The 20,771-nt window shown below is 50.9% G+C and overlaps 1 protein-coding gene across 2 annotated transcripts; it reads left to right on the top strand.

Moving 5' to 3' along the window:
- Window positions 1-5,806: 5,806 nt before the first annotated feature.
- Window positions 5,807-20,562, top strand: NFIL3 (nuclear factor, interleukin 3 regulated). Of its 2 annotated transcripts, none has more exons than XM_072761340.1 (2): window positions 5,807-5,949; window positions 18,721-20,562. In XM_072761340.1, the coding sequence occupies exon 2, from the start codon at window positions 18,874-18,876 to the stop codon at window positions 20,260-20,262; it is 1,389 nt and encodes a 462-aa protein (XP_072617441.1). In that variant the 5' UTR covers window positions 5,807-5,949; window positions 18,721-18,873; the 3' UTR covers window positions 20,263-20,562. The 2 variants fall into 2 exon arrangements, with proteins under 2 accessions (XP_072617441.1, XP_072617432.1); XM_072761331.1 differs by lacking the exon at window positions 5,807-5,949 and adding an exon at window positions 6,342-6,654.
- Window positions 20,563-20,771: the final 209 nt, after the last annotated feature.

The raw sequence follows: 20,771 nt of genomic DNA, 5'->3' as shown, positions 1-20,771 counted from the left end.
TCGCCAGCTACGATCCCCCCTGCCTGAAAGTGTGTAAGCCGTGCAGCGTCCTGCGGCCTGGCCAGCCTTCCCACCTGTTCTCTGGCTGCAGAACCTTGCATACATACCCCTGGCTTGGAAGCTCCTCGGGCCACCCCTGCTCACCAGCCTCCTACCTTTGTGTCTTTGGTGGCAGATCCTTCCATTGGGTGTCCTCTTCCATTGGGTCTTGTCTGTGGAATGCCCACCCATGTTAAAATTCTGGTAAACTCCACCACTTTCAGGAAGTTATTCCCATCGCCCGCCCGTGGAAGCCGCGTCTCATGGCACACGGGTGGGCTGGCATTCTGCAAGATGGTTCCACACCGTGATCCGCATGTGGCATGGCATACTCCCGGGCCCCTGGTCAGTAAATGTGCATCAGGGGAAGGAGTGAAGGAGTGAACCTATAGTCTACGGCAGGAGCAAGGCTTGGACCAACCTTCCCAGGAATGTTCTAGTACGTGATGCTCAAAACCTGGAAGAATCAGCAAAACTTTTTCCACCCCCACCACCTCTAGAGTGCTCTCTGGTGGGAGCAAGCACTCCTTGGCTCAATTGCATTGAAGGGGAGACTGACAGGGTCATGCAATTCCCTGTCTACATCACTTAATAGAGATACACACTCGTGCACACAAACAGCGACACACGAACACACCCACTTTTCTGGTGAATGATACCGTTTCCCTGGTGCAGGTTGATGTTGTATTGGGTTAAGCACAAGACCTACCTACCATGCATCACTATCTCAGGTCAGGTATTTTCCTAAGCAGTTAGTTAGATCCTCGCTCATTTCCCACATAGAGAGAAGTTCGGGCCACTAACTTGTCCAGTCCATACCACTCGTGGGTGGCGAGGCTGGGATGTGGACACACACCCCACCGTCTGCCTCTCCCTGCCAGCCTCTCTCCTGCCCACTTGCTTGGGTGACCGCCACCTGCGGGGTCCGCTGCCACACCCTCCTCCCCCACCATGGACATGCTTTACAGACATATGTGCCCTGCCTAGGAAGATCATAACCCACAGGAGCTCAAAGAAATCTTAAGCACTTTTGTGTGGTTTCTCAGAAGCCCAGAGATGTGGTCAAGCACCCAATTTCCGGGCCTCTGGGTGGCATTTACCAAACTGGTGGCATTCATTGGAATCTCTTGCTGAAACAAACCACACCTCCAGAAGACACTCTTGGTCTCTACGTCCCCCAGTGTGCATTTCACGGTGTAATTTCCTCTTGTGCGTGTTGTAATTGGGCAGAGTGAGGGTGGCGGGTGAGCCTGCATTAACCAGGATCTGCTTCTCTGTAAACGCTCCGTGTGCAGCTCTCCCTCTGGCCCGGGTGTGAGTGGCTCGTCCTGAAGATCTCACCCCACTGCATCCCCAGGAGGGATGCCATCAGGTCTCTGAGGAAGAACCGAGGTTCAGGGGAGATGAAATGATTCCCTTGGGGTGTCTGTGGTAGAAAATTCTGGAGAACCCCGCCTCCTGAGTCGTAGTCGTGGCTCTTGCCAGCGGATACCCTGTGCATGACTTCACAGAAGTGTTTAGATAAGGTTTGCCTTAGTGACTGGAGCTGCATTGCAGGGAGGATGTGTCACCTCTTATTCTTAGTAAGATGTTTTTTTTGTTAGAACACATTTCACAATTTTATATTTCACATTCTTGTGACTGTGCTGTGTCCCTGTCGCCAGCTAACTGCTGCCACAGCGCTTGCCTCACCATGCAGCGTTTTGCAATGAATGCAACTCGCTGCTTCCCAAGTCTTGACCATTTTTCACGTATTCCCCCTGCTTGTCACCTGCCTTTTCTGTGACTTTCCTTTTTTTTTTTTTTTTTTTTTTTTTTTACACCTTAACTCACCTGGGCCATTTAATCCGAAGGAACACAGATGCTAAATGGAAACCTGTGTCATCTGCAGGGCCGAGTTTAGAGACCGGTTCAGTTTTTGTAATGCTGCACTTGTAACGTCTTCTTTTCTTTTTGCAAAACCACCCCTTTCTGGTCTTTTCCTGGGTCTTTTGGAAATGCTTTGAAATGTATTCAGGCCATCAGCTGCTTTTGTCTGGGGAAATCATGTAGTCGGTGTAGAGATCTAATTTCTGTCTTAGCTTGAGCAAGAGCCATTTAATACGAAACATTTCAACTTCTCACACTCTAAAGCCTGTGCTTCTTTGGGGAGTCTATTTGACCATCTTCTATTACCCAATTTCCCACAAAAACTGGTTTTTGAATAATAAGGCCGAGCATGCTAATGGAACTCCTGCAGATGGAACCCTGTGGCAGAAGCTGGGGAAGGCAGGGTGAAAATTTTAAACCCTCACAATGTCCAGGCAGTGGCTGGGATAGGCAGGGGGCAAGAATGGAAGGTGGAAGCTTGGTAGAGGAGAGAATCCAGAGGGAGGTGAGGATTTGATGGTTGGGGAGAGGCCAAAGGAAAAACTAGGAATGCATCAAATAATGGGTACCTGGGTATCTCAGTTGGTTAAGCATCCAGCTCTTGATCAATTCAGGTCATGATCTCCGGGTTGTGGGATCGAGCCCTGTGATGGTCTCTGCGCTCAGCATGGAGCCTGCTCCCTCTCCTCTCTCCCTCTCTTTCTCCCTCTCTGCCCCCACTTCCCTGCCACCCCCTCCACTCCTGCGTGCACGCTGAAAAAAAAAAAAGAGAATACATTGAATAAATCAGGAGAAGAAAACATAAAAGAATAATAAAGGTCCACGCAAGTAGAAGGTAGAAAGAAATTTTCTACCCATTCCAGGAAGTTTCTGCCTAAACATTCAATGACTCATTAGGTCAAAGCAAAATACCAGCATAAACTGCATACTGACGGGTGCGGGCAGGCCTCCTGTGGGTGACAAGCCATGGCAATCGCTGCCACACTAGCTCACTGTTTAAAGCCTAACCTGAAAAACAAAACAAAACTATAACCTTGAATTCCTAGAAATTGTTTTACCTCGTGTTCATGAACTTTACAGAACAGACACCAATAGGCACAGCACAGTAGGAAGACGGTGGTCCTGGCCTTGGGAGCCCCAAGGCTAGCTCTGGGGCCCCAGTGGTGGCCAAAAGATTTTGAACGATGTAAGGTTTCCTACAAAGAAATACAGATTCCAATATCTAGAACAGATAAGGTGGAGCTGTCCAAGCTGGGTGACCAGGCAGGATCCTACCCTTCACCCTCCGATGGCTCTTCTCCATGGGCATCTTAGAACTTCTTGGTCAGGGGGCACAGCCTGCCCAGTCTGCAGCTGGCCAAGCCACTGTGTCTTTTCTTTTTTTAACCAATTGCTTGCCAACACTGAAAACTCAGGATAGCTTACAAAAAAAATTTTTTGTTGTTGTTGTTGTTGTTGTTTACTCTTTTTTGAAAAACTGGAGCCTCAGCCCCTGGAATTCTGTCTCTTGCTACAACAACCCATGAGGGCCCAAGCACGGTGTGTGGCTCTCTCGCTGCCACAGCCCAACGCCACTAACCTATTCTCACCATGCATCCAAAATTGCAGCTACCTCTGCCTGACGGGGCCCCAGGGAAAGCCTTCTGGGGACAGGTGGCCTCTGGAGAATCTTCTAGCTTGAAATGTCCTACAGTGGTAAGGCACTCCCCAATCAGGAAAGAGAGGCTACATTTGTAGTCATTCTTCTCTCCTTATATTTGCTTAACCAAAAAGGATATTGGGAGTGTAATCAGATGTAGCTGAATGTGGGGTTGACTCTCTCCCGCCTGTAGTACCGATCAGAGTCCTCACCTCCTCCTCCTCCTCCTCCCTGGCATCCTCCACCCCACACACTGACAGGGACTGAGAGTCAGGAAGTTTGGACTTCATATTTCAACCAGAACCCCCTTTCTCCTCCCCCTCCTCTTCCTCCTGGGGACCTGGTCACAGCCCTGCTGTACTGCCAGGCACACGCTGATGTCTTCCTAGAAGCCTCCCCACCCTAACTAATTTGTTTCCAATGTCTCAGGCTTCATGCTCCATTGACTTGTGTTAATCTGCAAGTGCCTGCCTATTCTGTGAATGTTCTAGCATATCCTACCGGACACAACACCTCTTGGGTAATGGGGACAGATCGTTCACCGTATTGCTCAGTGGTTTCCCAATCACCAGGAGGAGCTAAAGAGTTACTTTCTAAGTTGGTATCACAGACATCTCTTACACTTCATCCGATTTCCAAGTAGGATGGCAACAACAACAAAAAAATGATGCAGAAATACGATACAGGCACAATCTAGGACCCCCCCACACACACACACACACAAAGTAAGAAAAAGAGCATCAGGTTTCAAAATTTGGCATAAAGAATTTTGAAAAACTCAGTTTCCGAGTTCAGAGAATCCCACTCCCCACTCCCTGCCCCAACCACTACCATCATTGTCTGCGGTGCCTCCAACCATGTTATCTACTTGTTTTTTCAACTTTAAGTTGTCTTTCTAGAAAGTCATTCACTGCTCATTCTACAATAGCTTTGGAATTCTATAAAACCATTCAAAAAGCACAAAAATCTGGAGAACTCATTGTAGGTGTGGGGGGTAGGGGAGCTCTGTAGAGTGGCTTTGGATTTCTGGGGAACTCGCTGCATGTCTAAGCCTGAAAAGGTAACCGACTCATGGATGTCGTTTTAATTTCACCTAAAGGAGGTTTTCAAACTAACCTCCTTTCAAACTATAGTGGGCATTCTAAGGGCTTGAGGAAAAAAAAATACAGAATCATCAAAAACCGAGAGAGAGGTGGAAATCACAAGCCAAAATCAGACGCGTTTTCATCAACAGAGTCAACTCTTCGAATAAACGTCTTAATAGCAGGGACAGGCTCAATAGCCATAGACAGGAGACAACTTCTTGAGTTGGTGAGCGCCTGGGACAGTGAATTTGGGGGGAAGAAATGAAAAGCCGTATGGCATGTCTCAATGGTCAGGGCCTTGTTGGTAAATCCACCCTCTACCGGATGAACCGTGAACGAGTGCGTGTTCTGAACCACAGCATCTCCTTGAAGAACAGTCTGGAGCGTGAGGCTTCCCAACAACCAAGTGACAAGGGACAAGCATCCTGAAGCATCACTCTTTGGGCGCTTATTACTGCGTCACATGAGGACGAGGATGAGAGAAAGGAGACAGACGGAGCAAGCAGATTTTTCTGTTGATGATGGGCACCGGCGACGGTAGGTGGGGGGTCACTTTGGGGTTGGGTTCAAATTTTTCTCCCCCCCCCCCAAAAAATAGAATTGTCTTAGGGGAAAGGCTGGGAAGGCACAGAAGGCAGGGCTCGCGGCCCCGCGGAGCTGGAGGTCCCCCCCCCTCCCCCACGGGCGTCACCGTCAGGACCGTCAGGACCGTCAGGACCGTGGCCCGGCCAAGGCGGCCTCGCCCGCCCGCTCTCGCTCCCCAAGCTGCACCGCGTGTGCGCCACGTGCCTTCCCAGCCCGGCGCGCGACGCCCGAGGATGGAGGATGGAGGATGGAGGATGGAGGATGGAGGATGGAGGGTGGAGGGTGGAGGATGGAGGATGGAGGATCGCGGCGCGAGCGGCCCTGGCTCCCACCTCTGCGCGCCTCACGCAGCCCGCGGCCCGGGGAGGTAGGGGCACGACGCCGGGCAGAGGGCCGCGGGCCGCGGGCGGGGGAGCCCTCGGGCCGGGCGCACCCGCGGCGGCCACCTCTCGGCCCGGCCGCTTACGCAACCGCCTCGCCTCCGTCATCCGCGCCCTAGTTGTGCAGGGGGCGGTGTCTGTGTGCGGCGCGTTCTCCGCCCGCCGCGGGCCGCCGCGCTCCCCGGGGAGACGCGCGAGGGCCTGGTCAGCGCCGCCTACGCGGCCCCGGGGCTCGGCCGCAGCCGCTCCCCCCCGCGGCGGCCCGCCAGCGCCCCCCTCGCGCCTGCCCCGCCCGCCCCGGGGAGGGCCCCGCCGGCGTCCGTGCCGCGCCCGGGTCCCCGGTGGGCAACAGGTAGCCGCGCCCTGCGTGCTCGGGGGCACACAAAGCGCCGCCGTGAGTGCGCGCGGCGGCGCGGGGGGCAGCGCGGGGAGAGCCGGCGGCGGGTCTCGGGCCCCTCCGCTGCGCACCCCCGGAGCCGGGAGCCGGGAGCCGGGAGCCGGGAGCCGGGAGCCGGGCGCGGGGCGCGGGGCGGCGGCCGCGGAGGGAGGCGGGCGGGCGGCGGGCGGGCGGCGCAGCGCGGGGGGGGGGGGGGGGCGGAGCGGGCGTGGGGAGGGGAGGGGAGCGGAGGGAGGGAGGGAGGGGGAGGGGGAGGGGGCGGGAGGAGGGGCGGGCCGGGGGCGGGGCCGCGGAGAGCCCGCCCCCGCCGGCCGCGGCCATTGGCGGCGGGCGGGGGGCGGGTGCGGGCGCGGCGATTGGGGCCCGGGCCGCCCGTCACCGCGGGGCTGGCGGGCGGCGACGTAGCGCGGCGCTCGGAACTGACCTACTAACACACATCTCCCGGCGCGGCCACGGCGCCCGCGGACCCGGCGCGCCGCCCGCCGCCCGCCGCTCGCCGCCCGCCGCCCGCCGCCCGCGCCGCGCCCTCGCCGCGCCCTCGCCGCCGCCGCCGCCGCCGCCCCTGAGGCCCAGCCCGAGCCCCGCGCGCACGGGGCCCTGTGCCCGGCCGCCCGCGCGCCCTCCCGCCGCCCGGCTCGCCGTCCCGGGAGCAGGAACACGGTAAGCGCCCCGCCCCCCGCCCCCCGCCCCCCGCCCCCCGCCGGCCGGCCCGGCCCCGCGCCCCGCGCCCCGCGCCCCCCGCGCCCCCTGCGCCCCGCGCCCCCCGCGCCCCCCGCGCCCCGCTCCCCGCCCGCTGCCGGGGGCGCGGGGCCGGCCGGCGGCGAGCGCGCGCGGGGCGTTCATTACATAAACTTTTGCTGCCTCGTCGGGAGGGGACTCGCCACCTTAAGGTGGCTGCTTTGATTGCAGCGCCCGGCGCCGGCACGTCGTCCCGGCCGGCTCGCGCGGCCCCCGCCCGCCCGCCCGCCCCCCCCCGCCGCTGTTGCATAATGTCTCCTGATTTCAGGAAAATTGATGTTTTGGTGGAGGAGCGCGCCGGGGGAGGCCGAGCCATCTCGAGCGGGAAGGGCAGCGCCGCCCGCTCCCCCGGCCCGTCCGCGGGCCCGCGGCGGGGGCGGAGGACCGCGGCAGCGGAGGGGCCGGGCCGGTGGGGCCGGCCCGGGTCTCGGCGTCGGGAGCGCGGACCGTGACGGCATTCGGGGAATGCGCGCGGCGCCTGCTTGTGCCGGGGGCTGTGTCTGCGCACAGACGTCTTCCACCCTGCGTGTCGCCAGCGTGTGCCACCAGCGCCCGGGGAGGCTGTGGGGGTTCGTCCTTGCGCAGGTTGCGTAATCCGTCCGCCGCGAAGGCTGGCGAGGGTTCCGGGCGGCCGCGGGAGGTGCGCGGACGTGTGCCACGGTTTGGGGATGTTCGCGCAGCGCCGGCGGTTGCGTCGTTGTTTGCATCTCTGCTAGGTCCCCAGTAATAAAAAAAATAATAATAAATAAAAATACAAGGCGTCTTTCTCTAAAACGCTCCTACGGAACGTGAAGGATTCCTGGGCTTGGGTTCTGATCCTGGGGACTCCCGGGGCTCGCCCCTGAGGCGGCCCGAGCTCTTGCTTTTAGACCCGGGGCGAACCATTGTGGTGGACCTCCCCACACCTTCTCGATTTCCCAGCGCTCCATCCCCCCGGCCCCTTCCCTCACCTTATTGTCACTGCTTTTTCAGACACGACAAGACAGATCACATAATAGTTTCCTGGAAATGTTGCATTATGTAACTGCCGAATGTGCTGGCAGTCAGCATAGGAAGCGGGAGCTAATTACGTGATTTTATAATCTTGCTACAAAGAAAGTAGGACAATCTCAGCCTTTAAAATGTCACTGTAACAGTTTTTTCTTTTTCTTTCTTTCTTTCTTTTTTTTTTTTTTCAAAGGGATATTTTAAACAGGAAAGTAGACAACTGGGTAAAGCATTGAGTTAGCTCACGCTGCCGAATGTGTGTCTTCTTGCCCTAAATGAAATGTGCGTTCTTCTAAATTTAGCCCTATCACATTTTAACAATTGTGGCCTCGCAGCGCTATTTCTGGTGTTTTCTCCAGGGCTCTGTGCAAATACAAGTTCAAGGCCATTTGCTGTAGTTTTAACTCCACGCCTTCGGAGACCTTTGATAAGATTGTATTTTTAGGAAGGCATTTCGCAGAGCCCGGTGATTTGCTGGATGCTGACTCCCATTTATCTCTATAAAGGACACTTTAGGAAAAGTGCTGTGTTCCCTGAGAACAGCAGGGGATGGCCAAGTGTCATCTTCTGGTCTCGGCTTTTGTAAATAACAACAGGGAATGAGGTCACAAGTATTTATTTCACATCGTGGGTATTTACCCCCGCCCCCCCCCATCCAGACCAGATATGATTTATGGGAAGCAGATATAGGTTAGTGGATTGCGTTTTTGTGTAGATACCCTAGTTTTTTTATCCCTGTGAGGGTGTATGAATGTTTAATGTGCCCAGTTTTTAAATTCCTTCCGGCACTCTTAGGTAATGTAATTATGTGTGAATATATGTATATGACGGTGTGTATCTGTCAGATTTTTTTTTTTTCCTGATGTAACATTTAAATAAAGAGGAGGGCTTGGGGTTTTTTTTGGGGGGGGGGGAGGTCATATTATAGACATTCATCCCTGGAGCAAATTATATTCCCCCAAATAATTGCAGTTGCTTTCCAACAAGCTAGTATTGCTCCCTCCACCCCCCACCCCCCTACCCCCGTGTCAGACCTCGTCCTACTTTGGAGATTGGGCAGGGAGCCCCGGGCCTGCTGGGGAACACGGAGCGCCACCTTCCGATCGCGACCTCCAGGGGCGCGCCCCTCCCGCCCGCGGGCCCCCGGGGGCGGCGGCAGGGGCCTGGGGGCGCGGCGCATGGGGGGCCTCGGGTCGGGGCCCCGGGAGCGCCCCGGGCTGCGCTCGGGCCGGAGCCGCTCGGCGGCCTGCGCGCGTCCTCGCCCCCTCCCCACATTCCTTTGTTCTGGCGAGGGGGTCCTGGCAGCGCCGAGGCCCCGCTGCGCCGCCCACCCGGCGGGGGCGGGTCCCGGTGAGGCGCCGCGCGGGGGGCGCCGAGGGACGGGGCCGGGCGGAGCGGCTGCGCCCGGGGTTCGCGGGGCGGGGAGGAGCGCGGGGCGCCCGGGGCGAGGCGCGCGGAGGGCAGCGGGGCTGGGGCAGCGCCAGCGGCCTCCCTCCCGCGTGGGCCCGGTGAGCTGCGGCGCGCCGCGGACACCTTTGTTCCTGGAGGCTCCGCTCTGTTTCGGAGCCAGGCGCTTCTGGATTCGTGAAGTGAGAAGGACCGAGAAAGCCTCCAAATGTCAACAGACCGCAGACGTTGGGGGTGGGGGCGCTAGCGCCGACGGTGATGGAGAGGAGCGCCTGGCTGGGCTCCACCGTGTGCTCGCTGGTCGACTGGATGCATTTTTTTGTTGTTTGTTTTTTGGTTTGTTTTTTGGTTTTTCTTTTCTTTCTTTCTTTCTTTTCTTTTCTTTTTTTTTTTTTTGAACCTGTACTTCATGCGGTCAAGGGCTAGGGTAGGACGAACTTGAATCCCCCGAGTTCAAAATAAAACAAAAATCAAAACGCCCAGGGAGACGCCGCTGTCCTACTGTAAGGCGACAGCACTTTCATCCTGGCAGAAAGACTTCTGCGAGTGTGCTCAGCAACTGGCTCGCAGCATTCAGGGCGACATCACAGGTGTTCTCCGGCAGTCGGCTTTGTTGAAGAGCTGGTTTCTGTGGGGTCACATCCCACCTCCGTGCCCCTAAATCGGTTTCTCTCTTCAGCTCCAGGCCACTGTCAGTAGTTAGGGACCAGCTTTGGCCCAATGCCAGGAGTGCAGGCTCAGAAGGGCTGGGTCCTTTCCCAGGAGCTGTTGTGATCCCCACTGGTGTCCAGGGTAAACTGAGAGAATTTGACCTGTCTGGCTGGGTAGTTGTGAGGAGTTCAGTAAACCGTTTCCATGTCATTCACCAGGAGCCAGATTTTTTTTTTTTTTTAATGTATTCACCTTCATTTTTCTCTGCCTACATGTCTGTCCAGTAATAGTAAGGACTGAAGTTTGAGTTAAGCCTATAATGAAAGATCCTTCTCAGGATACATTTTTGTTCTAATAATGATTCCTTCCTCCCACCCCCAAAACTGTGTGCCATGGTGTTCAGTGGTGATTTAAGTTTGAAGTGAATTCTTGACGGTATTGCAGAACCTCCCAAATCACTGAGTTAGTGTTTTGGGGAAGTGTTAGAAGGAACACAGAGAGGTGAGACCGTGGCGGCTAGAATGATGTAACAAGTGCCACACAGCCTGGCTTTTTCCAGTTCCTTTGACCTCTCTGTGCCAGTTTTCCTTGGCCTGATCCATCCACATCAATACATCCATGGCCCGAGACCTGCCAAGGCTGCTTAGATCCCACAGATGAGCCACGGAGAGAGGAGCCTGTACAGGCTGCCAGGTTGAAAAGTAAGGCTATGTCCGTGAATCTGCTGATGGTCAGTTCTTTTGATTACACGAGACTTCAGCTGGGTGACCCTTCCACCTTCAGCACAGGGCCGTACTTCCCTAAGAATTGTGAGAGGCTCAAAAGCCCTGGAACTCATCATCCTCCTTGCCTGGATGCTGCTCATTCTTCAGAAATGAAATTAAGAGCTAGTGCTTCCTAGCCCCTTCCTTACCCTGCTTGTGCCTGGCACTGTGTTCTATCACTGTCCTTATTTTATAGGTGAGGGAGTGCAGGTATGGAGAGATGGATTAGCAGCCCAGACCACCAGCCTGAAAAGGAGAAGTGGGGGGTGAACACTGTGCTAGTAACACCCGCCCCCACCCCCATCCGTCTCCTTCCCCAGAGTGTGAGTGCTAGCTCACTGTAGTCTTTGAAACAATTTCCTTTTCTGTGTTAAAGGCTTATCTTTGCGAAGTGCAATTATAACATCAGTGTGATGCAACCACCTGAAAATTAAAAACCCTTTGTTAGAGCGCTTTCCCGTGTTGAGCAACTGCCTGACTCACCCGCAGAGTGGATATTTCTAGTTGACCTTGCCTTGGTCCGGAGTCAGCTCCACGACGTGAATGTGATTGCCGCATGGAATGGAAAAGGTGCCAGTCATCTTGCCTCGGCTTTATTTTTACCCGAGCTAAAATCACACATACTTCATTTTTCCATTGTAATCCAGATGGCACTGATGCTGCGAGGAGTTGTTTATTTTTAATTTGTATTGAGGGAATGAGAGCACACTTGGGATTCGATTCAAAACATGACAGAAACAATGCAATTGAAGCTCCTTTAATATATGCATTTCTGGGTTTTGTGAGGTGTGCCAGTGTTTCACAGCATTAACACATTGTTTGATATCCTGTTATTTTCCTAAATTGTATTTGAGTTGATTTTTATCCAGATCGGACTCATTGAGAATGTCGAAAGACATTGACCTTTGATCACAGACATTACATAACAGTTTTTTGGTTTCAAAATGAATTTGTATTACTGCTACCCCCAATTACCTCTCAAATTTCTTTGCAAATAACTTTCCTGTAGTTAAAAAAAAAAAAAAAAAAAAAAAAAACTTAAAAAAACACCATTTCTCATACGGTTTTAATTAGAGAACTTAAGCTTGTTTTTATGATAAGAAAGTTTAGTGGGGATTTTCTAAATGCCATTGGTAATAATCTGGGCTTTGAGGGCTCATTTTCGTTGGAATCAGAATGATCTTTGTATTATAAGCCTTTTAGTTATCAGAACATGGTGTCTTTTTATCAATTAACTCTCCAAGGATCTTAAGGGGCAATTCAATAGCCTTCAAGTAGAGATGAAAACATTAAAAAAAAAAACCAAAAACCCCATCCTATTCATAAGGCCCATAGTAAAGTAAATGACATTTGTAATCAGCTGCTTGCTGGGCAAGAAAGTGAAATTAAAAATTAGAAATACAAAAAGTCAAGCTGAGGAGGACTGGAGGGGTTCTTCAGTGTACTTGCAAACATTCAAGAACTTTTTGTGCCCTGCCCTCCCCGTCCCCTTCACCCCCAGCCCTGCACCCACACTGTTCCTGCCACCATTCCTCAGGGTGCGCTCTGCTGGTGCAAACCCTTGGCAGAATTTCCTGTAACGGAGTTACTTGGTGACTTGTTGGTGTCTCTTAGGATTTCAGATTAGTTGTCACACTGATCCACTGTCTTCCGAGGTTTCAAGGAAAGCAGTGGTCCCCATTTTGTAGTGACTGCAGCTTTTTAAAAATGCTGGCATTTAAAAAAATACTGGCAGCCCTGGTGGCTCAGCGGTTTAGCGCCGCCTTCGGCCCAGGGCGTGATCCTGGAGTCCTGGGATCGAGTCCCACGTTGGACTCCCTGCATGGAGCCTGCTTCTCCCTCTTCCTGTGTCTCTGCCTCTCTCTCTCTCTCTCTGTCTCTCATGAATGAATAAATAAATAAAAATCTTTAAAAAAAAATGCTTTACTGTTATTCCACACCCACCCCATCCCTGTCCCCCTTCAGCGAGGGTGTGTTTTGTCTTTGATTCTGCAGTCATGCAGTCTTTGTGTGAGTTAGCATCTATGCGCTTCCCGCATGGTCTTCGGAGTATTTCCATTGTGTGCTGTAGGTTGCAGACACTGGCCTCTTGTATAAAAGAGTGTCAAGTTGTACTGTTCCGTACTTCAATTCCTTAAGTTATGTCAGTGCCATCATAAAATGCAGCGTTATCTTATTTGTTAAGGTTCAGTCTCATTTTTAAGTGGCCCTTTGTGGAGGATGAGAGAGCAAGAAACTCGAAATATTTTCACATAGCATAAACTCTCATCGGGTTTTAACACATTTATTTACAAACGTGCCCAAACCGGAAAAGTAGGTTAATTCATTTCTATGATAGGACAGATTTTGGCAAAGCGTGAGCATCACTTTGTGTTCGTATGTAGATCGCATACACATTTCTCTCTAGCACTAGGGTTCATATTACTGAACGGGAGGCACTTCAGTGCCAATTAGAGAGGCCTAACAATGTTAAAATTTAACATTAATTTAAAAAGCCATTGGAATGCCTGGCTGGCTCAGCCCATAGAGCATGCGACTCTTGATCTTGGGGTCATGAGTTCAAGCCCCACGTTGGGTGTAGAGATGACTAAAAAATAAAAGCCTTTTATTTTTCAGCCTGATTAGAAATCCCCCTTGCAACTTCAATACTCCGAGTTTTTTTCACACCCCACTCCCGCCTAGACTGCACATGTGTATCCTTTCCCTGTTTTATCTCTGCTTTTAAGTACTGGATTTTATTCCTATCCATGAAAAGAAGTAAAAGCATTCTGTTGAAACAGTTATGTCATTGACTGTTAATCTACCACAAGAAACGTAGGTTAACATTTTGCTAGTTTTAATAGCTTAAGGAGCTGTGAATTGATGAACTTTATTTATTAACTTTTCACCGAAGTCACACGTTATCTCGAAAACAAGCAGCTGTCTGCTCGTGGAGAGATAGCTTACAATTTCATGTAAAAAAATTTCTTTCTTTAATGGTATCTATACTACGCCTCTGAGGGAATAAATGGCACATCCAGCAAGTGGAGGACAATGAGATAGTTCTATTTTTAAAAAGGCACTTCTAAAAATAGCATATATCAGATAGTATTTCATTTTGTATAGACAGAATTTTTAAATCAAAATATGTAATACATCTATTTGCAGTAAGACTTCCCCTTTCAAGAGAGCATTAATAACAAACTTTTCTCGTAGTAGAATAATGTCTAAACTGTGGGAAGCATTTTAGAGGCTTGAAACAAAAGCCTTCTCGTTTCATAAAAGTTTGAATTGCCATCCATGGTTCTTGCGAAAGAGGCTCCGGGGCAGGTGCAGGGCCGTCTGTGTAAGCGTCAGCAATGACGTCGCTCCTCGAGGGAGAATTTGGTGGACACTTCATGTTGTGAACTTTTACTCTTTTGGAGAATTTTTTTGAACCAAATTCTGATCTTAATTAAAGACGGTGCGTAGGTCATCTGACGGCAACAGACATTACATACAGCTTGGAGTTTGCAAAACACAACTCCCGCCTGTGGAAATAGCATAATAGGCTAGGAAGCAGCGTTCATTAGACACGGCAGGACGGATGGGAGGCCACTGGCTGGAAGGCCCTGCCTCCTGCTCTTCGGTTTCTCTTTTTATTCGTGTCCTCGTGAAGCAAGCCCTATTATCTAATGGGTGTGCTGATGAGGCTGGTCGTGCCGAACCGGCCAGCGTCACAGAACTGGCAGTTAAGTAACAGTTACTCAAAAAAGGAAATCGAAGGGGTGCCTGCTGCACAGTGCTGGTGGTGACCCGCCTGCATGACACAGAGGTGACATGGGCATCAATCCCAAGGGAGAACACTGGAGTTTGAAATAAAGTCACTAGTTGAACATAAACGTCGATGCGTTAGACGGCTCATAAACCACCTTAGCCCTCCCTGTAAGTTCCTGTCGAGAGGCAGATAGGTTCTAAGGCCCACCTCTGCCCTCCAGTGCTGTGTGATCATGGGAAAGTCACTCAGTCTCTCTGTGTCTCAACTACCCTCCTCCCCTCCATGTTGAAAATGGGCACATTTTGGTTTTGTACAAGAAAATCAGAGGTGACAATGCCCCTGGCTACAGTTTTTCTTTTCTCCTATTTTAGCATATACAATTGCCAGGAGATTAAAATTTTAGCAGAGATGAACCTTCGGAAAGTTTTCTCAGTTCATTAGATACTCTCAGGAGTATCGACCAAACAACTCCAGAGAGGCTGGAGAGAAGCTCCAGGTGGCACCTTTGTTGTCTTAAGGAAGTTCTGGCAGCATCTACTCGTGTCCCAAAGTACGTTAGTAAGCTGGTGCGTATTACTCAGAAATGTGGGTGATCCAGAAACGGAACTGGACGCGCACCAGAACAACCCCATGCAGGTGTCAGACTGGGTCCTGGTAGGGGAATGGGACTAGGATGTGGGCTGAGATCTGAGCTCTGCTGCTTGACCAGCTGTGCGGCACTGGGCCGGGCACTGAACTTCTTTGAGCCTTTTCTGTTTTGAAAACCATTACGGTGAGGGGAACAAACCCATGAGAGGCTGGGCTCCCCGTGTCTCCTGTGTAGTAAGCGTTCAGTTAATGGCACCTGTTAGGATTGCTTGTGTTGTTGTCACCACCCCCACAAACAAGCAGTGGGGCTGGGGAGGATGTGCCGTGTGCACCAGGTCCCCATGTAGACGGCGCCCCCCGTTGTGTGTGCCTCCCTTGGCCCTGGTTCTTCACTCTGCCTCCTGCAGAAGACTAGGAGCTCCTTGACTCTTGGGTTTGGTTCCCCCCCCCCGCCCCCACATCTGGCTCTGTGCCTGGTCCACAGTAGGCGCTCCGTATGTGTTGAACAAATCAATTCATGAATGAGAGCAGCTCTCTGTTAACAAGCATTTCAAATGTCTTGCTTAGAATTTGCATGATAATATTCGGCTTAAAAAATACTATCAGAAAGTGTTTCATTTACAAAACTCTCTTAGCTGAGGCAAAGGAGGGACTGTCAATCCAATATTGGACACCTCTCTGTTCAGTTTGTTGCTCCGACACAAGAGATGATACTTTGCACCCTGAAAACAACTGCAGACTAGTTGGTCATAGGAAACAAACCTGTAGAAAGATACGGTGTAGAAAATCGGCACCTCTCTCTGCATGATCTCAAGCGCATGATAAACTTTTTTCCAACGCTGCAAGATTATTTGATAAAAAATATTACAGAAGATCCTCTGAGATAGTAGGTATAGTGATTTGCCGATGAGTCAGAGAGACAATTAATATTTGCAGATGAAGGAAGAGTCTCAGATTCTAATACATGTAGTAAAATTCACACAGCAAGATGATTAAAAAGAACGAACAATTCTTGTAGGTTTTGGACCTACTGACGAAGTTCTAGAGATGACAGAGTGGACACAGAGTGCTTAGATGGCAAGAAGAGAGGGGTCAAAGAGGTGCTAAGCCAAGGGGGATACTTTTAGTAAGTGGACATGGGGTGGTGTCCTTAATGCGGTGTGGTGAGGGCTGCCCGCCCCGCTCTCCCCGGCTCCTGGCACATGCAGCCTTTGGACAGGAGGCTGCAAAGCCCCAACCCCCTTGGTAGATTTGAAATGATGAAAATGGGTAAGAAATATGAAATGAGCAAAAGTTTAGGAAGAGTAACGAAGGCAGAATGGTGGGGCATTTCAAAAGCATTAACTGGGAAGACTCACTGGGGAAGCAGATGTAGAAGGAATTTTTTTTAAAAAAAGAAGGGTTTTTTTTTTTTTAAGATTTTTTTATTTCTTTACTCAGGAGAGACACAGAGAGAAAGGCAAAGACATAGGCAGAGGGGGAAGCAGGCTTCCTGCGGGGAGCCTAATGCGGGACACAATTCCAGGACCCCGGAATCACACCCTGAGCTGAAGGCAGACGCTCAACCACGGAGCCACCCAGGTGTCCCAGGAAGGGATACATTTTAAAATGCAGGGGAGAGAGTGAGTCTCCAGTGGAAAATATATCCAGAATGATAGTGTTCAAGGAACTATATGATGTTTAAAAAAAGAACAGTAGTGCCCAAAGATCCAGTGGAGGTTTGAAGAATAGGTGCAAAAAAAGATCAAAAGATCTCCAGAAAAGATCAGTGCAGTTGTCCCATCTGCTGCTGGAAGTTTGGCTTTGCCTCAGCACTCAGTTAACTTTAGTGGTAGGGACTTGACCGAGCTGGGGAACAGAAATCTTCAGTAATAGGGAAGAGCCCGATGAACATATAGAGGAAGAATGGGTTTTCACGTCAGAAGACGGAACCTGAGTGGAACTATAGAAAGCAGTGTTGTTGCGCCAAGTCATCACTAGGAAGATCTCCTTTTGACACCATCATTGCTGCCTGCCATGCAGACTCCTTGCCTCAGCACTGTGTTATCAAAAACAAGCAGAGTCTTGGTTATTATTAATCGTGGGGTTCGCTACATTGCAACTGACTGTTTCCCTGTTGGCCCAGCTTGATGGACAAAAATGTGGCATTAAACCTTATTCTTTATGATCCTGAAATTATTACATCATTTCTTCTGTTCTTTCTGGAAAAGGCGCAAGAAGCTGGCAGGCTTTTCCAGATGATAAAATTAAACTTCATTTCATTAGTCATTACAAAACTATGCACAAGAAAGGGAGTGACGTAAAACAAAAACATTAAATCTTTTTAATGTGGCAGGAGAGAGTACCATATGCAAATAGCAGTGATGGAACGGGGTCTCCTGTAGGAAAGTATTACCTACTGGGAAATCAGGCAGAGAAACCCTGTCTAGAAATACAGTTGGATCCCAAAACCACCACACAAAGATTGTCATTGGAATCTAATATGGGTTTATTACCTCCTGTCAAGCCAAATTCAGATTATAAATATCTCATCAGTGAAAAAGGAAGCTAGCTGTTGGTTCTATTTTAGAGGATTTTTTAAAAATATTTTGTTTGAGACTAATTAGTAAAATGGAAAGAAATTCTTTCCATAATTACATTCTCTTGGTTTAAAATAATTTTGTTTCAAGAATGCACTGTACCTAAAAAAAAAAAAAAAAAAAAAATTAAAAAAGTCCCTTTGAATAGTAACTGTTTATGTAATTATTATTATTAGTAGTAGTAGTAACTATTTTAGTCCCAAACTGCTGTATAAATGAAATCTATTGAGGCAGACTTTTCAGGACAAAAAAAAAAAAAAAGAAAAGAAAAGAAAAGAAAAAAGAAAAGGAAAAAGAAAGAAAGAAAAGCATGTTAGGTGCTTCAATCTTAAGTAGATGTTGGAGAAATCAATTTGAAGGAACCAGAAAAAAGAATGATGTGTCAGAAGAGACAGCTTTATTGAGGGGGAGTCTCATTCGTCCAGGTGTGCTGGGCCACGTGCCAGAATGTGGTTGGGGGTGTGATGGACAGGTTCATGGCCATGCAAGGGTCAATCCAGACAACTACAACTCAAGTCATTGGTGTGGCTTTTATTTTCATTTTTGGTGAAAATAACAGATTTAGCAGCAGTGATACTCTATTCCACGTACTTGAGAATTTGTGCTCGGGTGTGAGCGTTTACCTGGGGAAGTTCCTTGGAAGGGGTGAGCTTGTTTGCTTCGTAGTGATGTAAATTCGTCTAAGATTATTCAGAAGCACCGCAATATGCAAGTGCCGTTTAAAAACTTAACCAACCAGGGACTCCTGGGTGGCTCAGTGGATGAGCCTTTGGCTCAGGGCGTGATCCCAGAGTCCTGGGATGGAGTCCACATGGGGCTCTCCGCAGGGAGCCTGCTTCTCCCTCTGCCTGTGTCTCTGCCTCTCTCTCTCTGTGTCTCTCATGAATAAATAAAAACTTTTAAAAAGAAATAAAAACTTAACCACCCAGAGGCAATCCATCATTTCCTTCCTGGGATGTCCCGTCTCCACATGCCCTCCTCCCCCATTTCTGCTCCTGGAACAGCCTTCCTCTTGTTTCTCCCTGGGCACCTGCGTTTTTGCTGCCACGGTCCTGGGCCACGCAGCACTCTGCTGAGGGTCTCGCTGGAGAGCTGTCCTCTCCGCCTGACAGCATAGGCATGTGGGCCCCATCTCCTTTTCCAGATGGCAGCCTCTTTGAAGGAAGGGCCTGCGTCTTGTGCAGACCTGTGTGTCCTGTGTGCTTCGCGTCACTCCTGGTGCATAGTTGACAATAGGTATTTGGCCGGTGGATAACGTTCTTTTCCTGTATTGCAGGGAACCTAGGAGGACGACCCCTACTCCCTTCAGTGAGAGGAGCCCGAGAGCTTTGTTCCGGACCACAGGACGGGAGGGCACGTGTTGATGGCTTGCACGCTGCAGCTTGTAAAGCATTTGTGAATACTGGGGGAGTCATCCGTCCTGATTCTGATGCAGCTGAGGAAAATGCAGACCATCAAGAAGGAGCAGGCATCCCTGGATGCTGGCAGCGGTGTGGACAAGATGATGGTGCTCAACCCCACGCTCACCGAGGTCTCGGAAGACCTGACGGCGGGCGAAGAGCTGCTGTTGAACGAAGGCAGCGTGGGGAAAAGCAAGTCTTCCGCGTGTCGGAGGAAACGGGAGTTCATTCCCGACGAGAAGAAGGATGCCATGTATTGGGAAAAGAGGCGGAAAAATAACGAAGCTGCCAAGAGGTCCCGGGAGAAGCGTCGGCTGAATGATCTGGTTTTGGAGAACAAGCTGATCGCCTTGGGAGAAGAAAATGCTACTCTGAAGGCCGAGCTGCTGTCCCTAAAATTAAAGTTTGGTTTAATTAGCTCTACGGCCTACACCCAAGAGATTCAGAAACTCAGTCACTCCACGGCCGTGTACTTCCAAGACTACCAGGCGTCCAAAGCCAGCGGCAGCCCCTTCGTGGATGAGCACGAGCCCTCGATGGTGACAAGCGGCTGCATTTCGGTCATCAAGCACTCCCCGCAGGCCTCCCTGTCTGACGTCTCCGAAGTGTCCTCCCTGGAACATTCGCAGGACGGGGCAGCGCGGGGTGGCTGCGGGAGCCCCGAGGGCAAGTTCCAGGCCATCAAGCAGGAGCCGGTGGAACTGGAGAGCTACGCGAGGGAGCCTGGCGACGAGCGGGGCGCCTACCGGGCCTCCGTGTACCAGAACCTCATGGGGACCGCCTTCCCCGGCTACTCGCACTCTCCCCCTCTGCTGCAGGTGGCCCGCTCCTCCAGCAACTCCCCCCGGACCTCGGAGACGGACGACGGTGCCGTGGGCAAGTCCTCGGACGGCGAGGACGAGCAGCAGGTGCCCAAGGGCCCCATCCACTCTCCCGTGGAGCTTCAGCGCGTCCACGCCACCGTGGTTAAGGTTCCAGAAGCGAACTCCTCGGCCTTGCCGCACAAGCTTCGCATAAAAGCCAAAGCCATGCAGATCAAGGTGGAGGCCTTCGACCACGAGTTCGACGCCACGCAGAAACCGTCCTCGCCTGTCGACGGGGCGCCTAAGAGACATTTCGAACTCGAGAAGCACCCGGGCCCCGGGATGGTACATTCTTCCCTCACCCCTTTCTCAGTGCAGGTGACCAACATTCAAGATTGGTCTCTCAAATCAGAACACTGGCACCAAAAAGAACTTCATGGCAAAACCCAGAACAGCTTCAAAACGGGAGTTGTGGAAATGCAAGACAGTGGCTACAAAGTGTCTGACCCGGAGAATTTGTTTCTGAAGCAGGGCATAGCAAACTTATCCACAGAGGTGGTCTCACTGAAGAGACTCATAGCCACACACCAAATCTCTGCTTCGGACTCCGGGTGAATTAACTACTGAGAAGCTCTGGGCGTTGAGAGAGCTGTCATTTGCGATAGACGAGTTCGTTTTTTGTATTAGGCTGAATTTTCACTGGACCGTGATGTCATTCCACTGTAATGTCCACATGTCTGCTGGGTGTCTTTTTGTGCACAAATGATTATGGAACTTAGATCGTGTTATCACTCTGCCTTGTGTATAGTCAGATAGTCCATGCAAAGGCTGTATATATTGAACATTATTTTTGTTGTTCTATTATAAAGCGTGTCGGTTACCAGTTTCAATAAAGGATTGGTGACAAACACAGAACTTCTGCTTCCTTGCACTTGATTTTATAGAAGAGAGAGAGAGAGAGAGAGAGAGAGAGAGGAAAAAAAAACAATTTAAGTTCCCGAAGTGGACATTAAAATATTCCGTATTTTACTCACTTGGGGGACTTTTCTTCCCTGAATTACGGCAAAACCGAAATGGAAGTTCAGCACATAATTTGTTTTTCTTCTGGTTTGGCCCTGGGCAAT

This window comes from Vulpes vulpes, chromosome 1, assembly GCF_048418805.1.
Source record: "Vulpes vulpes isolate BD-2025 chromosome 1, VulVul3, whole genome shotgun sequence".
In the NCBI taxonomy this organism is placed as follows: domain Eukaryota; kingdom Metazoa; phylum Chordata; class Mammalia; order Carnivora; family Canidae; genus Vulpes; species Vulpes vulpes.
This window is presented reverse-complemented; position numbering and strand designations above follow the sequence as displayed.